Here is a 23,455-nt window from a genome sequence, read left to right as displayed (position 1 = left end):
TCCTATTAAGTACTATAGACATCCAAAGTTAGACCCATTTTTGAACCTGAATTATATTACTATCCACACATTGACATCACATCTTATCAGAAACTCCCAAGACGTAGGCAACACGTCATAAAAGGCTTAGTTCGGACGAGGGTAGGCGAGGCGGTGAGGGGGGAAAGTAATGTTAAAGATTATTGTTTGGAGTTAACGTAGCCGACGTGTAATTTAATTCTAAGACTGTAGCTCAAACTTTTAGAGATGGGAAAGTGAGTCAACAAATCTATTATCGACAATATTGTAATAATTTCAAACTATAACAGGAACTATGGATATTTCAATGTATGAATTAATAAAATATTCTTTATTGAAACTTCGAATTCAAATTTAAAATTGATTCCGTTTAACAAATTATAATGACAAAATTAGAATACAGAAATGAGGAAATGCAAAGGCGTACAACCAATAATTTGATAATAATAGATATTTTAATGTTTTTAACATTACAAATTTTGACATTAAAGTTATTCAATACCAGTATATAATGTGCGCATAATTACAGGCAAAAGGAACTTGTTACCTTTACGTCTCAGAGTAACGGACGCAGTGGTAGTACCTCTCAGATCTTTGCGACTTACAGCTCTGAGTGGCCCAGCGAACGTGAATAAGCGTATCGCTTGCCACCAGAAGCACGACTAGTTCGCCCCGCCACTTCATATTATAAAAAATGTAGTAAATATTTATAAAGGCGGTTCATAAAACCATCATTAATTTACTGTTGTACTTCCGAAAATAACATCAAAGAAAGATTTGTTTTTTTTTTTCAAAAATAGAACTCTCAACATTGATTATTATTTTTCAAAAATCACTTTATATTTAAATTATTGTTTTAGGCCTTGTACTATCGATATTTTGTGCGTCGCACTCGATATCGATTATCGCACTCGTAGCCTCTCCCTTCAAGGTGGGTGTTTATTACCTCTACGCGAGCATAATTGCGGGCATCAAGTGGCTGCACAATAACTCCGCGAGTTTATCTCGCCGCACGCGCACGCATGCGATTGTCATGTTAATTTTATTTCGTATCATTTGGGAACTCCTGCTTGTTGATGTTTAGTTTCAATGCTCGGATTTGAAGTGTGGAGTTAGAGACTGTGTTTTCAAAGCGTTATATAATTTCGTTCAACTCTCCTGTTTGTAGAATCTACTTATTTATGAATGTCATTCATATTAGTAACAGCAGAGCTTCTTGTCAAGTTCCTGTCCGCCAAGCAATAATGTGAGCATTACTGCGTTTCGGTTTTGAAGGGTAAGGGCGCTGGTGAAATTACAGGCACATGGGACTTGTTAACTTATGTCTCAAGGTGACGGGCACAACGGCAATGCCTCTCATATCTTTGTGAGCTCTGAGTGGCATTGCAATTGTTATGGACAGACGTGTCACTTACCACCACGCCCACGACTTCTTCGTCCCTTCCCTTGGTATTATAAAAACAGTGAAGTTATTGGTTATATAAAAATAACACTTGTATACCAGTAATAATGTAATTTTACCTGGTTTCCATCAAGAAAATTGAACCCGCGATCTCCTCATTGCTAGCCGCTGGGCAACAGTTCAACACCTAATAAGTTGGTGAATAAATTTATTAGACAAGTCTATGAGAATAGTCTCATATAGACCTTTTGCCACTGTTATGCATGTATTTCTTGTATATCAATATATGTATGCTGAATTTCTTTCGATTGATATAAAATCAGGTTTGACAGAGAAACACTTCTTTTATTTTACCCAAAAATAAGTTGAATGTATGTAATCGCGGCCCGCCACCGTGTTATCTTTGTTCTCTCGCTCTTTCTCCATCCATCTTTTTCACTCGCGATACACAATTTCAATTTAAAAATACGTAAATAACGAACTAAGATCCTCCCATTAAGATCGGAAACCCTACACTTAAAGTTGTTGACGATTATTTTATACCTGGGACAAATTATCCAGTTAGGTAGGTCCAACTTCGTGAAAAAGGTCAATATATCCGACTCTGCTGGGCAGCGGAAGTTACGCCACATCTTCTTCCAAAATACCACATTGCCAAAATTCATCGATCAGTGTGTGTTGCCAGTGATGGCTTACGGCACTGAGACGTGGTTGCTTACTATGGGCCTCATAAAAATGCTCAAGGTCGCCCAAAGGATAATAGAAAGGGCTATACTCGGAGTTTCACTGCGAGATCGAATCAGTAATGAGGATATCCGCAAGGGAACCAGAGTAAACGACATAGCCCTTACCTAGCCAAGAATTGCAATGACCTGGTGAAGGTAACCTATCATAAAGTCAATTTTTTTCCCGAATTAACGTTTATTCGAATTTTCATTACACCGAAACCCGAATTATACCGAAACCGTTGTTGTTTCAGGATATGTTGGATATTTATCGCAAAGACACGATTAAATTCGGTTAGATTAGGTTAAGTTAGGTTTAAAAGAAAAAAACATTTTCCTCTCAAAATTACTTTCGAGGTTATGAAAATTCGAGCAAACGTGATTTCTGGAAAATGTCATTTCGGACCACTGATAGGTAACCCCTGGTGAAGGTTGCAAGAATTCGCTGGATGCAAGCGGCACAGGACAGGCCATTGTGGCATTCTTTGGCGGTAACGAAATGTGCAGTAATGAACGTCTTGATGATAATAATGATGATGAACGAACTAAGATCCTAAAATGACCGTTATGTTGGTCACAGGTACACAAGACGAGAGCGGTGGTAGACTAGAGAGAGAACGGATGCTTCTCTATTTAAAGGGTCGAATCCCTGTAACGCATATATACCTGTGACTTAATTTCTAAATTACGTACTTTTATAAATGTTTCATAGCGATATGTCTCGTAAACGAGGAAAGAAAATGTCGTGGTGAAGCCTGCATATTAAAGAAAACCCTCAATCCTTGGATATGTTTTATCCGATGGCGCTGTCAAGGTCATCAGCGGCCAACGGTAAAGTGTCAGTGTTAGAAAAACCTTGGATAACGTGTGACGTCTCCATCTCGCATTGTCGCTATGGGCCAGCTATACCCAAAGTTTAGAGCCCTGCGTACGCAATATAATAACGCCTTCTGGACGCTGCTGCGGCTGCCACAGTTTTGCAATGCGTCTGTCATTTTTGCTGAAGCCCGCGTCGACAGCTTCTTGGCACTCTTACGGAAGAAGTTGGCGTTTTTATTAAACAGAATACGTGACAGCAGCAACGGCCTATTGAAGACTATCGCGGATAGGAGTGAGTGCCCCGTGATGGGGCATTTAATAACAACCACAAAATCCGTAGTAGAATTTAAGTACTAACCTAATTATAAGCTATTTCTGTTACTAACACTTCATGGATCCCTGTTGTCCGCAATAAAGATTTATTCTTATTTTTATTATGTCGATTTTATTTAATAATTATTGAGCCATGACAAATTATTTCCTAAATCCTTTTCTTAGAGGAGACCGGTGCCTAACAATGGGACGTATAATGGGTTCACCATGATTATTACGATGTATGGGACATAAATTATACACAAAAAACCATTAAACCATATATCAGTCAGGACACCTCAATTATTATATGAATTATTAAAACAGACCATTATCTTTATTTCATTGTTTTCATAAAATTCATAGTCACGGAAAATTCCAACAATTATACACAATTAGATAATAACAAAGGCAAACATGCATAATTTTCCCTGCCATTACGTAGGTAAACTATCGCTTAACAGAGGTGACCCACAATTGAAGGTAGATTTACCAAATTTACCAAATTGGGTAAACATTCCAAAAGGGTCTGAAATGTCCCTACGATCTTAATTATTAGCTAGGTGCTTAAGGGTTGAATTTACGATGTGTTAATACGACCCTACGTGCGTCGTTTACAATTAACCTAACCCTAAATTAAATTTACCTGAAACAGTGGAATAATTTTGAACCGGGTTGAGATATTAGTTTTGACAACGCTAAAGTTTCATTCCATTGTAATATTTTGTCAACATAATAAATTGAAGTGAGTACTTTTGTTAAAAACAACTGTTGTAACCATTGACTTACAATTATATGGACGTCGGGTCCGCGCTAAAAAGTGTCCGCACTTGTAAGGCGCTAAAATCGTATACAGAGCGCGACACTCCGCTTTAGTCTTCATTTGTTCTACGGACAGCGCGATACTGCGATGACATAACAATTTAAATGTCGAATAGGTTGACTTGGGACATTTTTTTCGTGGTTTTTGTATTAGACCCGTCGTCCATTTATTTGTAAGTCAATGGTTGTAACACAATAACTTTCTTATAGTCCATTTGTTTAGATACTTAACCAAATATAAACAATCTTGATACATCTTTTTATTGAAACACATGCTTTACAAATCAATAGGTATAAAAATAGGCATGCAATTTCATATGAAGCTAAGCATTTGTATTTTGTATTTGAAGAAGGGAAAATCATTTTATAAATGTATATTTCATTAAATGGACATCTCAAGATTGTTTACATTTATTTAAGGACCTAAACAGATGGACTATAGAAAAACTAATATTACGAAACAAGTTTGAAGTAGTTACATAGTTTCTCGCTAGATGTCGTTGACTCAAAATACGCGATTTCTCTATAACAATGTTAAGATTTTGTCATACTTAATGTATACTTGTAAGTATTTTGCACAAAATCAATTTAGTTTATTAAAATCTTCGTTCGTAAGAACTAACTAAAGAACTACTTTTTGCAAATATGCGCCCATCAGAAGTAGACGCAAATATTGTACCGCGCTTCCATATAAGGGCGCGTTCCCATTATGTCGTAACGTTTTATTTATCGTTGGACGACAGTCGTGTCTAGCCTGTTCCCATATCACGATTACCGCACCGCTATGTTTCTCAACTTCACATGAAATTGTGCTTTACTGAATTGGTCGTTTGACTCCTGGACTCAGAGAGCACCAGCTCGCCAAACAAACCACTATCCATTTTACCCCTTCCATCTAATACGCCGTTAAAATTTTTCACAAACAATATTTTCTCTTACGTTTTAATTTTCATTTCTACACAATACTTTTGACGATAATTGCAAAACACATAAACACAGTGTCCATGTGGATGGATACACGACGCCTTTGTGAAAACATATGACTAGAACCTCTCAAACAAATAAACGTTTTACTTCTTAATTTGATAGTGAGTGTAGCAAATAAGACGAAGAGTGAGGAAGTAGACTATCTCCATGAAGCTGAGGACGCTGCAGCCCAGAAACAGCCCGGCCATGCCACCGACAGCCACTGAAACATCAACGTGCTACATTTTTCATCACCGCATTTAAATTACTTACTGATTTATTAAATCCATATGTACACGCTCATTATTAAAAAATGTTGCACCTGGTTTAGTCTGTTGAAGTGTATGTGAGTAAATATATAATATACCTTCAATATATTTGTATGCCAAGTTTTTAGCAGTAGAGCTCCCTGTGAAAGAGGTCGTCAAGGGAAGTACTGCCACCTTTCTATATCTGCCACCAATCAGTAATGTGAGCAATACAGTGTTCCGGTTTTGAAGGGTAATGTGTTGGAGAAATTACAGGCACATGTGACTTGCTAACTTATGTCTTAGGGTGACGGGGTGCAGTGGAAGTCCCCCTCAGATCTTTGCGATTGAAAGCTCCACGCTTTCCACCAGCACGACTTGTTCGTCCTGTTAAAAATGTATGGCCGGACTCAGTGAATTTGTGTTTGTATGTCAACTTCTATACAACCTGTGTTTTCACAAATACATGAATTACGACTTATAGAACTCAGTTACATCGTAATCGTACACACTCTCATGTACACAATTGCGTACTTAGCTTACACTAACATTCTTTAAGCAAATTCTACAACAAGTAAAACTTAACTAAATGTTACTAACGCTTTACTATAAAGAAACTGAATACTTTCTGTTAAAACTGTATTAACTTATTGTCAATAATATAGTAAATAGCTACCGTCCCAAAATGGTAAGCACAAAACGTTTCCTAGTGCAGTTTGTTATTTTTTTGGCATTTTTGGAGAATCTCCAACTGCTCAGATACAGTCTTTAAGTAATTTAGAGGATAAAAGTTTACCACTTTTGGCCTAACCTGTTTTGTACCTACATGTACAATATAAGTAAATTTTATTTCGTGTCTCTATTTTAGACAATATTGTCGCCTCTCCCACGGCCTTAATGAATTTGAATGATAGTAGCAATACTCCTCGGTATTGTCGGCGTCGATCACGGACTCAAGTACAAGAACCGCGAACGACAGATGCCGTAGCAAGCAGCTCAGCTTTATTCTGGAACCAACGCGTCACAAAATTCAACCGCCTCAAATCTTAGCTAGGTTTATTTCCATGGAGACCGCACCCCGTAATGTCGATTACCCATATCATGTGGGAAAACATCCACAAAAAATACTACAGAAATACCCTCGGCTGCGACCGATATTGTTATTACTTTCTATAAATTGCCATCACCTTGAACTGAATCTTCCAACAGACTGAGAAGTAGTCATCCATACTTACCTAGCACATCTGTAAAACCGAAGATGATGTCCCTCCTGTAGCGCATCCTTGGATACGTTACGATTCCCCACTGCAAGTTCGTCCCTAAGAACCATTCTTGTAAAACCTGAAAACATCTAGGAATTACTAAAATTAAAGCATAATTCGCCATGGAATGATCGTAATTAGCGAAGTCAAATTAAATTATAAAGGAAAATTATAATCATACACGGTTATTTGTAAAATACAGTACTAACAACTTCGAAAATAAAACAACATTTGAGTAGATCGCTCTAAACAGTTCCCGTATCTTCGATATGTGTTTTGATTACAGCGAGCCTCTCTATCAAACTGTTGGTTATGCGGGAAGGGCACTATAACCAGTGCAAGCAAGGGGGCCTTTTAAGTTCGGGTCCTGACCCCGATCAGCCAGCGTACAAAGTTGTCACAGACCATTGTCATAAGGAGTCTAGTGCCTCTGGTGAGCGGCCCCGGGTCCACATACAGTATTCTCTCTATTTTCAAGATGGTCACCGAAACTGTAGGCACACTCACTTCCCGTTGTGCATTGCACAATTAACGTTTGCCACCGTTAAACTGTTGAGATCTAAAGTCCACTACCAAATATCCTCTTTGGTGGCGGAGCTGTAGGCACGCTCACCTCTCGAGGCCAAAGCGTCTCTCCAGTTCCCAGAACCCCACACAGGACCGTACATAGATAGATAGGGACGGATCGCTCTAAACTGTGATAACTTTGTGAGGTTACAAAAGAAAGTGCTAACGTAAATACCAGTCGGATTCACCACGAACCAGTTAAAACATTCCTTATGGAAAGTACGTTGTGAGAAAATATGACAGTCTGGCAAAAGCAGGGAAGGTCATTCCACACCTTGGAAGCGGTGTACTTAAAATTTTAAATATTACACACTTACACTTGACTGTATAACATAATTTACATCGTCACAGTTAGGAAAACATCCACAGTTCAACTTTTTTCCCGTTTTATCAGCAAGTTGGTACAATTCATCTGAAATTAAAATGCATCGTCATCACCAGCCCATTATTATGTCTCTAGGCCACAGCCCACCATGCTACCGAGTTAGAATGTATTTATTTCCGTGTTCCTGTGCTTAATTTCGACATCCTAGCATACTTCATGTTCCTTTGGCAGAAGTAAACTGTAGGCGAAAATCCTTCTTCATTCGAGTGAGTGAGTGCTATAACAGAATAGCAAAGCAATGATATTGACATTCTCAATACTTCTCCAGATGAACTTAAGTGACTACTCTCTAATATTTTTGATTTCTTTCCCTTAATAGGTAATCCAAATAAGAAAGTCTCTTTTTGACTTTATTTGTTCTGAACATTTGTACGGTTCTAATCAAAAGTTTAACTGTTGCTTTATGAATGGTAACATGTAATTGGGCATCTATGTTCGTTGTTGTATTTAATTATACATAGCTGTTAGTTTCCTTAAAAATGTAAAAATAAAACAAAGTCAACACTTTTTCGGTCGGTAATGAATCGTTTTCGACACGCACTATGTTTTCCTTTACCATTAGTGAGAGGTAATACTAATAAATATTCACAATAACGTAAAACTTGGTAACTGAAATCGGAGCTACATGAGATACCACAGGGGTTCAAATATATTTTAACCTATCTGAACGTAAATGAATACGTTTTCTTTTTTAAATTACTCCGTTTCATCGCTAAGGAAACATGCGTACACAAAATCAAACGATTCGGAAATCATTCTAAACAAAAGATACAACAGGAAAGATAGAACTCATTACTGTACTTACTTACCTTTATATTTAGATAGACAGTGTAAATCTTTTACATTGCACACTTTCTCATCACCTGAGAAATGGAAAAAAAACTTCTGATAATGAATGTTTGTTTACATAAGCTGAACTCAGCAAATCGGATGAGGCTAATGCCTCGTTACTACTACACTAGTAGTAGACCGCGCATTGACATCCTTTTAAGAGAAATTGGGCAATATACAAGTAAGTAACGCTTATTGCAATCACCAGACGTGCCAATGTCAAATCCTTTTCTGACATGGCAAATCTTGATGCAAGATGAGAAAATGATGAAAGATTGTAAGATAACGTAAAGACTCACATATCAAATCTATATAAATATGCTTCCCAACTACAATATAATCAGTTATCTAGCAACAACTCAATAATTTCATAATTTCCACATTACACCACCGTGGCACATCATTGACCTCGACTACTTTCACCAGCACCATGGTACACAATACATTATTTATCCAGTGTCTTCTTAGACATAATTTCGCCTCTTCATTAAAATTACAACACCCTCTTCCATATAAGATTGGTTAGAAAATAGACACCAACACGAAAGTACAAAATAAAACAAAATTTCTTACCAATACGACGATAAAAGTGCGGAATACACCCACAATACTTTAAACAGAGGCGAATCCGACACTCCATACGACACATGTTGTACGTGTACACGGAGTTATGAGGTAGGTTATTCTCGTTGAAGAACCTGCAGCGCCTTTGGTTAATGCTTAATCTGTCAATTAAGAACATGCCGATGATACAAATTATCTTTGAATAAATATTGTAAGCTAAGAAAATAATAACATGCGTGATAGTTTTATAAAACAAGAAATTAAATCATTGAAACAAATTACACTATCAACTATCAAACGAACAGTAAAATGTAGCATTGAACCATTGAAGGTGAATGCATTGAACAAATAAATTACAATTTTGAAAAGGCAATGTATTTAGACATGACTAATTAAAAATAATGCATACTTAGCAGCTTCAGGTGAAGTATACACAGAAAGAGCTGTGACATAAAGTTTCATGTAGAAATCTTCATCTGAATGCTCACATTTAGTTGAAATGTCTGGCACTTCTAGTGGCCCATGTATGTAGACCTGTAAATAATGAGGTAAATATCACGCATAAGGAATATTAAGACAATAAAATGACTACACTATACTTCGTATGAAACACTCACATCGTACTTGTTAGACAAATTAATTACTTGAGCGAACACTTCACCGTCCAAAGGATGAACAAAGAAAGTGTCATTGTAAGTTTTTACAATATCCCATCTATTTTCAGCTCTATACCTAAAATTGAATAATAATACAAGGTTATAGGTAATATTTTTCAAACTTAAACTTAATTAAAACCAAAAATTAATTTAAAAACTGGGTTAAATATTTAAAACAGTCTTCAAAACCTAAAACATGTTTCCCTGAAAAACTATTCGAAATGTCGCTTACGCCCTTTCTGCAAAACATTGATGATTTATTAATATAGACGAATAGAAACATAACAAAAAAGTACTTACTCCGGAGAATTATAAAAAGCCATCTTTGAATTAATAGTATAGCACAACCCCATTTCTGTGATAGTTGGCATGATATTCAAGGTAATTCCCGAAGCACCGATGGTAAGCGTTGGTTTAAACGGTCTCGAGAGCTGCAGTAAAAGATCTGTGTACGCGGTGGGGTCAATACCATCGTATTGGGGAACGTCTTCGAAATTTTGATAAGTGGCATTTGCAAGTTTGTAAATGAAGTTACTGAGGGCCTCCTTATCTGGTTGCGAAGTAGACCTAAATTTAACAATGATAATGAAAATGTTATTAAATATTTAAATTGTGATGAATTTGACAAAAAATATTTCACAGAGTGGTAACCCAATGTCGGAAGTAGCAATTTTTAGAAAAGCAAAATTTTTAAATGTTCAAATCAAAATTACTTTATACAAACGTTAACCAAGTCTCAATTCAGCAACAATTTTACGAACAACATATCACACAGGGCCTATATTATTATTTACATCTTGTATCGCTTTTCAATGTCTCTATTAGAAATTTGGTAAATCCAATATTCATCTATAGTTTTACACGTGAATTGTAATGAAGAATTATGCATACTCAAGATAACTCTCGAGTTTCCCCGTGTCAATCTTGTTCAAAGGGCAAATAGTAACGCAGGGAAAAGTGGTATTCCAAGCAAACATGTCCCGGTCCATCGAGATGACTGTGGGGGAGTATTGGTAGCGAGTCCAGGTGCTGGAAGAGAGGTAGACGGAGCCGAACACCGAGAGGCACAAGCAGGTCATCCAGAGAAATCTGAAAATGTTATATACATGTGTCATAATGAAATAGTTGTTTTATGATACCAAGTGACGGGGTGAACAAATGGTGCGCCTGATGGTAAGCGACACGCCACTCAGAGCTTTAAATCACAAAGGTCTGATGGACACTGCCACTGCGCCTATCAACTTGAGACATAATTTGACAAATCCCAAGGACCTAGTTTCACCAGCAATCTCTCACTCACGTTACAGCTTAGCGGCAGAAATAGGTATGGCCGCAGTACACAAGCTTGATTTTCCTGACGTTAAGTTGTATAACGTTAAATATTTATGAAATATTTTAAAATGAAGTTTTATGAACAACACCATAACTTACATTTCAAACCAATGTCGTCCAGGAGCAATTAGATGGTTTAAGCCATGTATCGAAGAAGTTTCAAGAAACAGTACAATGTAACTCTTGACTTTGTCCTTTATGAAATCTTTTACGGGTCTCTGATTCGGTGGTTGGTGTGGAATGTAACGTTTTGGTGACTGATGCTGGACTTTCAATGTACGTTGAAAAAACATTTTCGAAACTGAAAGAGAAAAACAAGACAAATTTTAATATGCTTATTGTACAGTGTGTTGGTATTAATGTTTTAACGAAAAGTCTATAGCCCCAGGAAGTATATAATGGGAAATCTATGTAGTAGCAAAGAGCGTTTATTTGATGACGACTATGTATCACAATTCGAAAAGTAGGTAGCTAGGTGGCTATGCTTAATAATAATGAAAATGCCCTTTAACGAAAAAAGTAATTGTTTTCTTGTACGTGTCGTCGTGCACCTGATGGTAAGGGACACGCTTGTCCATAAAAGTTGCAGTTCCACTCAGAGCTACACAAGGAACTGCCGCTGCGCAAGATAACGATCTTGAGACTCAGTTGACAAGTCTAATATGCCTCTAATTTCACCAGCACCCTTACTCCTTCAAAGCCAGAACGCAGTAAGGCTCACACAAGCTTTCACAAGGAGCTCTACTGGTATTAAATTTTATTGTCGGACATCCACACAATCTAATCTTAATTATATAATTTTGTATGATGTAATAAAGGGCTATAGATTTTTCCATTTAATTTTAATTCGTGAACGTAATGAATCCACTGCCGAACAATGAGCGTATCAGTTCACAAACAAAATTCAACTAATAGACAAGTTATGAGCAACGCAAATTGTCAGTTCGTGACACTGCCCCGTTGCCGTAAACTCATTACCATGTTCAATAAAATCTGTTATACCACACTCACATAATCGCATTCGCCACTCAACGAAACATTCGTGTATAGAGATGGGCAGCGGTAAAACCCAATTAACGCACCCAGGTTTTAACCGGATTTTTACCCAATGTACCGCGTTCTAACCCATTTCTGTCCAAAACATATATAATTTCTTACTTACCTGCTACAAATTTATACGTAGAAAATCTTTTTTAAAGAGGCAACTCTACGTATTACCCTGCAATCCTGTAGATGCTCACTACTAAGGATGCACATTAGGGTTCGAATCGATTTTTATGAAGATCGATTTAAGTACATACAAACAATCTGACGATTTTTGTATCGATTTATTTCAATGCCATTTTCAAGCGAATGGATTCAATAGAAAGGCAAATGGAATGTCTAGATCAGAAAGCAATAAATATTTTGTTATAATATCAATAAATGCAAATCTCGATTCACAACAAAATAATATTTAATTGTAAATAGTTTTTGCCATCGATTTGGGGCATTAATCCGTTCAATTCATCCGCTTGTCTTCACTACTACGTTAGCTTGCTATGATAGACGACGTTTACGTCTCTCTACGAAGGGATCGAGAGCGCATTGTAAACAACAAGTTCGTCAGCTAATCATTCGCGTTCCCTTCGTCTACCAAACTTGAGCACGAACAGTGACGAAAAATTTTTTTATGATAAGTAAGCGACACCACGGCAAACATCTAAGGCTGCCACTGCGCCTGTCACCCTGAGACATAAGTTAACACGTCACATACTCGTATGCCTGTAATTTCACCAGCACCCTTCAAAACCGGAACGCAGTATCAACTTATCATCACGACTTTTTGGTCTCGTGACTTGAGAATAATAAACAAAAAGTTCACCTCAAGCTAAAAGTCTGGTTAACTTTCGACGCTCGCTTGCTCGTTTGCGCGAATGTGTAAACACGGTATTAAAATAAAATCACATCAATATCATTAATAAAGCAAGAAATAAAGACTGTTTGTGTATGAATATTTCATATAAATTAACTTATTTATATTTTTCTTTTTAACCGACTTCAAAAAAGGAGGAGGTTCTCAATTCGTCAGTATGTTCTTTTTTTTTGTATGTATGTTACGCGATAACTCCGGTATTTGTGAATCGATTTTCATGACTCTTTTTTTGTTGGAAAGGGGGTACTTCCATAGTGGTCCATTTCATTTTGAAGAAAAGCATCCATCTCGAAGGGTGGCTGTTCGCGCATGAAGATTCATTTTCATAAATAGCGCCTAACTTTAATTTAGGAGCAATTACTTTTAGCAATCATTTAGTTGATTTTGCTATTTCTCCAATTCAAGGCGTTTTTCTCTCGATATACTTTGAGTAGTGTCGTAGTGAGAACCTATTTTTATTATCTTCAGTGTCAAGTCCTGTATAGTGGCGAACTAGGGGATATTTCAGTAAAACTTAGCAAATAGACGTAATTCCACTTACTTTTGAGGTCGGTTTTTTAGTACTCTGTACTGAGATTATTCCTCTCTTTACTTGTTAATACGCCATGTGTATACTGGTTTATTAAATAAAAAAATGTATGGTATTTTATCAGACGCCATTTCATTCCGTCATTTTGTAAGCAAAGCAATTTAATGAATACTGGGAAATAAAATTCTCAAACATATTCACTAAATTTCTGTAACTATTACGTTTTTTTATTCGTAGTGTTCACTAAAGATTAAATGAATGCTTTCTGACTTTATATACTCTATTAGAGTCGATAATACCTATAATAATAGCTTGAATTAAAATTTTTCCCACACTAATACGGTTCAATTTGCTTGGGTCGAGCTCGAGCAGCAGGGAAACTGGCTTTATTTTAAAATTAATTTCACCAGCTACTTTATGAAACACGTATTATTACTACGCTACTTCGTCTGCGTAGAATATGTACTTCGAGTAACCTACTGTACTACTTACATGGAAATGATTGATGCTCCATACGAATTTTCATCCCCTATTTCACTCCTTTGAGATTTATTTTTGTAACAAAAAGTAGCCTGAGTCCTTCTTCTAGGTCCCATGTACCTCTATTCCAAAATTCTTCGTATTTGGTTCAGCGGTTTCGGCGCGTAGAAACATAACAGCATGCCTTTACTATAATTCGTTATCTGAAGAAAAGTTTGTGATCACTGCATCTTTCTTTACGTACACGAAAATAATTCTAAAAAATAATAATAATAACTTTAATATAAAAAAACGACCTCAAAAGTTTGTGGAATTAAATCTATTTGCCAGGAGACCAAGGAGACCAGATTCATCCCCTAGTTTGTCACCCTTAGAGGTGGTATATTTTCTTCAAATTTAAATGTGACCAACGCTGAGGTACCCTCTTTCCAACAAAAAATAATCATCGAAATCAGTTCAAAAAACATACTGTCGAATTGAAAATCTCCTCCTTTTTTGAAGTCAGTTAAAAAATGTCAGTCATGTAAATAAAAACCTGTTATAATTAATTTATAACCGCGCAAAGTCGCATACTCTTACTAGTGCAGATACAAATTTGTCGTGCATTTAATATGGTGTCAATATTAATAACTCTCCGCTGCGATGTGATGGTGCCGACGATAGCTCGTAATTATAGTGGGGCGGTGATTTTATTATTCGTGCTTTATGTCATTGAATTGAACATCAGATATCGTAATAGACAGAATATAGGTAAATTTCAAGGAAGCAATAATACACATAGAACGGATAATACCTCTGTCTGAAATCCGAAAATTAATGTATTTTGTCACATTTTATTTATATTTGGGAAAATTGGTGATATTACAGGCACATGGAACGTGTCAACTTACGTCTCAGGGTGACGGGCGCAGTGGCAGTGCCCCTCAGATCTTTGCGATTTAAAGCTTTGAGTGGCACTGCACCTGTTATGGACAGGCGTGTAGCTGACCATCAGGCGCACGACTTGTTCGTGCCGTCACTTGATGTTATAAAAAAAAAAAAGTTTTGTGATTGTGTGTTAAATTGTATGTATACTCTTGGACATCAGTGGCTAGGCGTGAAAATTTTCCTTAGTAAAGCCAAAGCAAAAAAAAATTAAAACAAAAGTCTTATTCCGTTAATAAGGCGCCATTTCAATCATTGACTTACAATTATATGGACGTCGGGTCCGCGCTAAAAAGTGTCCGAACTTATAGGGCGTTAAAATCGTATACAGAGCGTCATTCACGCTTTAGTATTCGTTTGTTCGACTGACAGCGAAGCAAGCAAAATTAGACAGTACTGCGATGACATTACAATTTAAATCCAACGTTTTAGCTTTTTCATATTCCTTTACATGTCACTACGTTTAAATAGGTTGACTTGGGACATTTTTTTCGTGGTTTTTGTATTAGACCCGTCGTCCATTTATTTGTAAGTCAATGATTTCAACACAAAATTCTAGTTCACTTCATTTCACTGGCTAACTTATTCTACTTATAAAATGACTATCGTATTTAAAGTAATTTTCTACATTTTATGCTACCCGTCGCGACACGAAAGTTTGATAATAAACATACTTTCGCAAATCGACTGTGAACTGGCAATCCGTACTGTCTCAATTTCGACAACTTTACAGGTGAAGAAAAAATTTACATTTTTTTATTACATTGATATTCAATTATTTATATAGTTTGTTATAATTATTGATACAAAGATCGAACACTCAGAAAATATTCCTTCGATGCGGCCGGATTCGAACCGACGTCTTCTAGCTTACCGTGTCAAACGCTGTACCAACTAAGCCACGGAACGAACCAGCGGACCTCATGAATTTTTCTATGTGTTTGCGTCGGTACACAAAGTGTTTTAAAAATATATTTTGTTTTACTAAATATAAACAATAAACCACGATTAAACATATCCACGATTTTGGATAAATATCGATGAAAAATGGATATTTATCCTGAGTATTTATCCCAATGATATTTATCCATGACCCATCTCTAGAAGCATGTAATGGCCCCATATACGCTAAAAATATATATCACTACTTAGCAAGTCTGTCGTATGTTACATTGGCTCATTCTAATCAACTTACATTATTGTTCTGTACTGGTTTTGTACTTTTTAATGTACATGATAATGAAGAACACGTATTATTTACATTTTTATCTATTATAAACACAATATTACTTATTTAAACACCCAGAACATAAGTAAAACATTAAAGAATATATGTCAAAAACATACCGGAGCCATTTAAAAATAAAATTAATAGATGGTGTGACAGCACCCATCAAACACCTAAACATCATTTAGAATTACAAAGTTTTTAAAATACCTATAAGAAACGAAACTAATCTTTATTGGGATCGCTTAAAAGTTAACAGAACTGTAAAATATAAGCTAGGGAAGCTTAGAAAAATTGCCTACCGTCAACACTTTGACGGTTCACAAACAAAATCTTAGGTCCCAAAGTAAAAGTAAGTTTGATAAATGGTGTTTTTGAAGAAACTTCCAAAGTATGTCATATTTTAAATGTGTTTACTGACTTACTAGAGTTAATGGATAGAAATTAATTTCGGAACCGTTTTGACCGTCTGTAAAATAGATAGATGTAGTACATTATTGTGGCTCAGCCCTGTACTATAAGAGTGAAGCATATATAGCGCTTTTCTCAAACAATACGAGGAATAAAGAATAAATAATAAATAACGCACACACTTAACGTAGCCCCGCACTAGGGAAAACCTGTGTCGCGGGTGCCATGGACACACACATAAACAACCACAAATTACACCCAAAATCACGAGAGAAATAAATGTAGGCCATACAAATATTTCTCCCGGCCCGGGAATCGAACATGGAACCTCTGTCTGGCAGTCCGACATGGTAACCGTTCGGCCACGGAGGCAGTCAATGATGAAAAAGTATAACAGAAAAAGGAAAAACTAAACAAATTTCATTATTTACTTAGTAAGCATTAACTATAGAGCCATTAGCTTAAAAAGATAACAACTATTTAAGAAACTCGTAATGTAACATATTTAAACTAAAAATTAATTAGTGTAAAAACTGTAACTACAAAAACCCACCACATTTTTATTCAGAAAAAAGAACTTCGAAGTACTTTCGTTTTTTTTATTGCCATTTTTAAAGTATATAGTACAGGTATAGCCGTGCACTATAATTTAATTAATTAACTAGTTAATTAATTAATTTAAAGTTCTTATTTTATACCGACTTCAAAAAAGAGGTTTTAAAGCCAACTGTATTTCTTTTGTATGTTACACAATTACTCCATTTGTGAACCGATTTTGATGATTATTTTTTGTTGGATAGAAGGTACCTCATTATTAATGCCATTGAAATTTGAAGAAAATATTCCACCTCTAAGGGTAGCAAATTAGGGGCTAAGTCAGGTTTATTGGGTTTCAACGACTTTCCCATGGTTTCACTTAACAGTTTTCAATAAAATTTGGCAAATAGATGTAATTCCACGAATGTTTCATATTGATTTTTTTATAAAGAAGGTATAAGTATTATTATTATACGTAAATGACATAGTATGACATAATCCATTACTGTCCACTGCTCTAAAGTTTTTAATCTATCTACTAAAAATGATAGTATTAGTACATAAACAGACAAAAGAAAAACTCATCCAGCCTACTGCCCAGTGTTCCTAATTGCGAGAATTAAAAATATCTACTTTAAAAAAAGAAAAAGCAATGATTGGGCGCACTTGTTGGAAAACCTTGGAAGGAAATGGGAAAGACCGCGCGATTGCTTCCATAAGTTGCGCACGCAATCGCGCACTCCAACACGCGCCAGTTTCACGCGGTTTATCCTGCGCCTCAGATTACATATATTTCGTAATCTGAGTGTCGTATTCCAGAACTCTACTCAATGCTCAAGTCAGGACTTTTTTAAGCACTGGAAATACGACCCTAATGGCAAGGACTTGAGTATGATTTCTAGTGCTTTAAATCATACTCAAGTCCTGACTTGAGCATTGAGTAGAGTTCTGGAATACGACCCTAAATCCTGCGCTATTAGCCTTCACACGGACGCTCTTTCCGTTGTAACAAAAACAGACACGAGCAATCGCGCGCGAAAGAACGTTAGCTTAAAGTCAAAGTCAAAGTCAAAGTCAAAGATGATTTATTCCATAGGTAAAATAAATTTACACTTGAAAACGTCACATTTAAGGTACTGCTCGTTCACTACGCTGACCTCCCTGAGAAGAACGAGCAAGAAACTCTAGGGATTGCTCTTTTCAAATAAACTTAAATGCTATGGAATACATTTTGAATCAAATTTGTGTGGATTCTGGAGCCATGTCGTCTTTCCATACATCTTTATCTAACACGTAGTCTTCAATTTTGTAATATGCTTTTTCGATCAAAATATTTTTAATGTACTTTTTAAACTTAGGAAATGATAAACTTAATATATGCTCCGGAATCTTATTGTAAAAACGTATACAGTTCCCCATAAAAGAGTTGTTTACCTTGGTTAAACGAAATCGTGGTACCATGAGTTTGGACTTAGCTCTAAGGTTAATATTATGGATATCTTCTTTCTTATTGAAATTATGTATATTTTTACGGGCATATAAAATATTTGAGTAAATGTACTGTGATGCCACAGTCATGATACCAGCTCTTTAAACTTTTCTCTGAGACAAACCCGAGAGCCTAGACGGTACACAGAACGAATTGCTCGTTTTTGCAATACAAATATGGTTTGAATATCTGCCGCTTTACCCCACATGAGAATCCCGTAGGACATTATACTATGGAAGTAACTAAAGTAAACTAGTCTAGCAGTACTAACATCGGTAAGCTCATGTATTCTGCGGACTGCGTATGCAGCGGAGCTTAATCTGCTGGCCAGGGACGATATATGTGGAAACCACTGAAGTTTACTATCTAAGGTCACTCCCAAGAAGACTGCTTTATTAACAAGGTCTAACTTTTCTCCGTTTATTTCTATGCTTGGACTAGTCGATTTTACGTTAGGTAATTCAAATTTAACACATTTTGTCTTCTTGGCATTAAGCAATAAATTGTTAGCATTAAACCAATAAACTACTTTAGAGAGGGTATCATTAATACGGTCATAGTTAATGTCATGTCTGTCTGTTTTAAAAATCAAGGATGTGTCATCAGCAAACAACACTATTTCGCAATGGTCCTTAACAAAGAATGGCAGATCATTAATATAAATCAGAAATAAGAAAGGTCCAAGTATTGAGCCCTGCGGAACACCCATTTTTACTGGAGAACCCAAAGAAGTCGCTCCATTTATGCCTACTTTCTGAATTCTACCGTTGAGATATGACGAGACAAGTTTCGACGCCTTGCCATTTACACCGTAATGTTCCAGCTTACTAATAAGAGTATTATGATCAACGCAATCAAATGCCTTTGAGAGGTCACAGAAAACACCAATAGCGTTCTGGGACCTTTCCCAAGCATCAAAGATGTGTTTCAGTAACGCTACCCCCGCATCGCTAGTCGATCTACCACTAGTAAACCCGTATTGTTCACTATGAAAAATATGATTCCTACCGAAATAGGACAGTAATTGAGTTAGCATAACCTTTTCGAATATTTTACTTTAAAAAAAATCAAACAGTAATCTGTACGCTATAGAGTGACAGTGAAAGGGGTCTTATGTATAGCTTGATGTGCTGTCATCTATACTTAATTACTATCTGTGTAATGTGGATTATTCCATATATGAATAGCCTAAATTTTAGTCTCCACCTGCCTAAATGGGTTCCATGGGTTCCACTATCGTGAACGCCCATTTACGTGTCATGCACCCCCTATTTTTTTATAAACTGATGTGGAGCCCTCGTGAATTGGAGTGATTCCCTGGGGGTCCGCACAGACAACTGTGGATAATCATCGATCAACGCGGTAGACTGTAAAATTACAATTCTGTAATTTTACAAGTTAATTTGACCACATTTAATTTATTTGCTTTGAATAATCATATCCATTTGTTTGTATGTAACATAACACACAGTAAACGCTTCTGATACTGTGTTATATGTGCACGCTGTATTTGCCTATTATTGGGTTTACACTCGAGTAATTTCTGCAGTGTTATTTTATGTCCATGTTTGTAGTGTATTTCTGTTGGTGAATCTAATAAATAAATAAATAAATAGATATACTTTGCCTTAAAGCCTTTGCCTTGTGCAGATGTTAGTTATGTGATGTTAAATTATTAATAAATAACTTGTTTTTCATTTACTTATCTTAGAATAATAACGCATAGAAGCCTAGTCCGCACACGCTAAGTGAGGCAAATTGAAGCGCGCCCAATGGGCTTTCAGTGCTCAAGGTCAACTTGCACCGCGAACAGATCAAGAATTTTAGCTAAAAATGACGAAATGTGCGGTAAATGAGTGTAAAAATACGTCAGACAAACATAAAATAGATACTAACATCACATTCCACAAGGAAGTAACGCGTTTCAACTTGTATTTTTATATAAATATTCACTAAAACCGAAAATTAACCTACTACTAAACCTAGCCGACATGAATTTGATTTTTGCCTCACTTGTGACAGTTCGTTTGTTAAGAAACTATCATTCTATGCGTTATTATTCTAAGTTACTTATTAAATTTTAACAAAAAGCTTTTGTACATTTTTTCATATCCAATGTACGAAGTCTACCATTGTTTTCTGAACGTTCATAGTTGAAAAATAATATACAAACAAATTGTAAGAAAAAATAAAGGACGAAAAGTAAATAGCACACCAAAAGTTGTTAAAGAATGAAATAAAAAAATATCAATTAAAAGCCAACAAAAGAAAATTGTCCACCGAAAAAGTCATATTTCTTGGCAAAAAAGAATAATCAAAAATTTTAAGATTTAAGAAGGTAAACACGACACTTAAAGCCCTTCTTAAGTCCAATAATTTCCCAAGCGTCATGTCCACGGAAAATAAATGAATTCGAGAAAATAAATTTCATTTAAAAATCACGACGCACCATTATTTCTCCGGTTCCCCTAATTAATTTCTTGTCACCGTTTACTTTGGATGTGACAGCCCCGTCGAGCGAGACAGCACATTCAAATGCTGTGAGAGTAAAACGCACAGGTAGCGATAAAGTGTATGCGCTTCATTAGCGTCTCCTAGTTAGCGGAAGATAGGAAGTTTGACTCTGGTCGAGTCTTGTACTCCTGGTACTATATTAATGAATGATATAGAAAATTATCACTTTTTCCATAAAAAAAACATTAATTATCACAAATATTACTTCTATATCAGCATCAACCCATTGTAAACCCACTGCTATGCACGGGTCTCCTTGAATAAAAATGTTTAGGCCACATTTTCAAGGGTTGTGAACATTCGTCAACATTCAAGTCGTTCACAAATTAACGTGATTTAGAAATTAAAATCGATATCATCACAGGAACTCGAACCGTGGACCTCTACTCTACCAGCGCTCACAATTTTTTTTAAATAAAATCTTTTGTTTTCTGTAGTTGGAAAAAAAGTACATTTATATTATTACAAAATTACCAAAACAGTGATAAATATTTTAAAACAGCCTTATAAATCACGTAATAAATACCAAATAATAATTTGTACCGTATTCCGTTAGCATTAGAATTGAGTTGCCTTTTCATAAAGGCCGGAACACACGAGTTACAATTAAAACAAGCTAATTTTGTTGTACCGGCAATGTTTCGCTGTTTGAAAGTACCGGGTAAATATTACCACGACTCTTACAAGAGGTAGAAATCTTTTCACGTACAGTTAGTGTGGAGACGGATTTTATGGAATCTAAAAACATTTTGCCAACAAAATGCAGAAGTAATGACGGTTGAACGGATTTGAATAAAAACACGTTAGATAAGTTGTTTTTGTTTTTTATTTAAATACATAATAAACTTTTTTGATTGAATAATAACTACAAACATCGTGTTGACTTATGATTGAAATTATGGTCTGAAGCTTCGCCTTAAAGAAAGCCCATGCCCAGTAGTGGGATGTACAACGTGTTAATAATGAAACTTTGTAGCGTGAATCAAAACTAAGGAACTGTTTCAAAGATTTTTCATTAATAAGAATAGGTTAGTTACATACTCTCTTATAAAATGTAAAGCCACCTCCACGGCTCCACAGCATCGACACCGCCACTTAATTTGAATATCCAGCACGAGTTGGTGTTTAATAAAACATCGAGTTTGATTTACATCTGCGCAAACGGCAAATGGCAAACGGCAAATCCGTACCTTTGCGCTTTATTTAGTGTAAACACGCCCTTACAGTCTGTGTGCACGGAGCTTTGAATTTTGTTCAAGACAATTTGAATTTGCGTTTAATTTAGGGTTTTGAGAATCTTTGTTTGTAAAGCGAATGTACAATTTCGACTAGGTACTCGTGTTTTGTACAAAGTGAAGGCACTGTTGACTTTGGATATTGAACCAAACAAAATGGCTAATTGCTCGTGCTGCTAAACATCTCGTATTAAATTATACGCCTTACGCCCTTACTGAACAATCTACAGTTTTAACCCGCGTACGATGCCTAGGCAACAGTACCTTAATCTGTCAACTATAATTTCATAAACCACATACAGAACTATATTGAGTATTAAAGTACTGTATACAGAATTTTAATGACTTTCAAAAAAGGAACGTCGTGTTTTTGCTAATTAAAATATCAATTAGGACGTTACTCACACGCTATACTGCCTCCTTATTGGTTAAATTAGCCTAGTCTTGCAACCGGGCAATAATAAATCTTTATAAAAATAATGATTGGTTAAATTTGCAGAACTTGATCAGTTCTATTCTCTCTTTGGTTTTTTGTTTTGTAGCGTGTTTGGCTTCCGTCTAAATATATGAAGAGGCTGTATGGTGGAACCCTAATAAATGAATCAAATTTTTTTTTTAAATGCGTTTTTTGTCATCGATTGTTAACTGAATATACGTTAAATATTGGTTCTGTTTAATTATTTTATTTACTCGTACAAAAAGTAATGTATGCAATCATTACTAAATTAGGTCTTAAAAACTCAAAACACGGTAGGCACTCGACTTTAAAAACCGTCCTTATGCGACGATTGCATAAAATACCTTTTCTCGTTGTTAGGCTTATTAGCACATATAATTTTTCCCTCACTAACAACCATAACAAAATTTTCGTTGTAACCATGATGATTACAATAATAATGCCCCAGGCAGCGATTACCTGATCACAAACTAAGTAATTCCCTTTACTTACAGAGCAGCAGAAATCTCCGAGGCACTACCCGGAACACAAATTTATTTCCCAAATAGATACTACCGGGAGTCGAGTCCGGGAGCTTTTTCATCCAACGCCTTATGTACAAACGGCTGAGCATTTTGGGGTTGTCAATGACATTTATAAAGGCAACGTCTTTGTCAAAAACAATTTACATTTACTTACCAAACGCCAGAAGTTACAAAGATCTTGATAAACTACCTTCTATCGAATCACGTCGCACTAAAAAAATATAACCACTTTAAAAAGACGTTAACAACTTACACGTTAATGTTCTCTTATGTATGTTACGCGATAACTCCTGCATTTGTGAA

General features: G+C 35.9%; 1 protein-coding gene across 1 annotated transcript; it reads right to left on the bottom strand.

Annotated features, from left to right (window-relative positions):
* Window positions 1-5,168: 5,168 nt before the first annotated feature.
* On the bottom strand, window positions 5,169-23,242 carry LOC113227294 (pickpocket protein 11-like). The gene is made up of 11 exons (XM_026460182.1): window positions 23,121-23,242; window positions 11,009-11,210; window positions 10,469-10,666; window positions 9,878-10,144; window positions 9,539-9,653; window positions 9,331-9,455; window positions 9,000-9,082; window positions 8,336-8,389; window positions 7,459-7,553; window positions 6,548-6,653; window positions 5,169-5,287 (listed from the first exon to the last, which is right to left on the bottom strand). Exons 1-11 carry the CDS (start codon window positions 23,239-23,241, stop codon window positions 5,169-5,171), a joined length of 1,485 nt encoding a protein of 494 aa, XP_026315967.1. The 5' UTR covers window position 23,242.
* Between the last annotated feature and the right edge of the window lie 213 nt (window positions 23,243-23,455).

This window comes from Hyposmocoma kahamanoa, unplaced genomic scaffold (genome assembly GCF_003589595.1).
Source record: "Hyposmocoma kahamanoa isolate Upper Pololo Valley unplaced genomic scaffold, ASM358959v1 206, whole genome shotgun sequence".
Lineage (NCBI taxonomy): Eukaryota > Metazoa > Arthropoda > Insecta > Lepidoptera > Cosmopterigidae > Hyposmocoma > Hyposmocoma kahamanoa.
The sequence above is the reverse complement of the archived record's forward strand: the minus strand, read 5'-3'. Positions and strand labels throughout refer to the sequence as shown.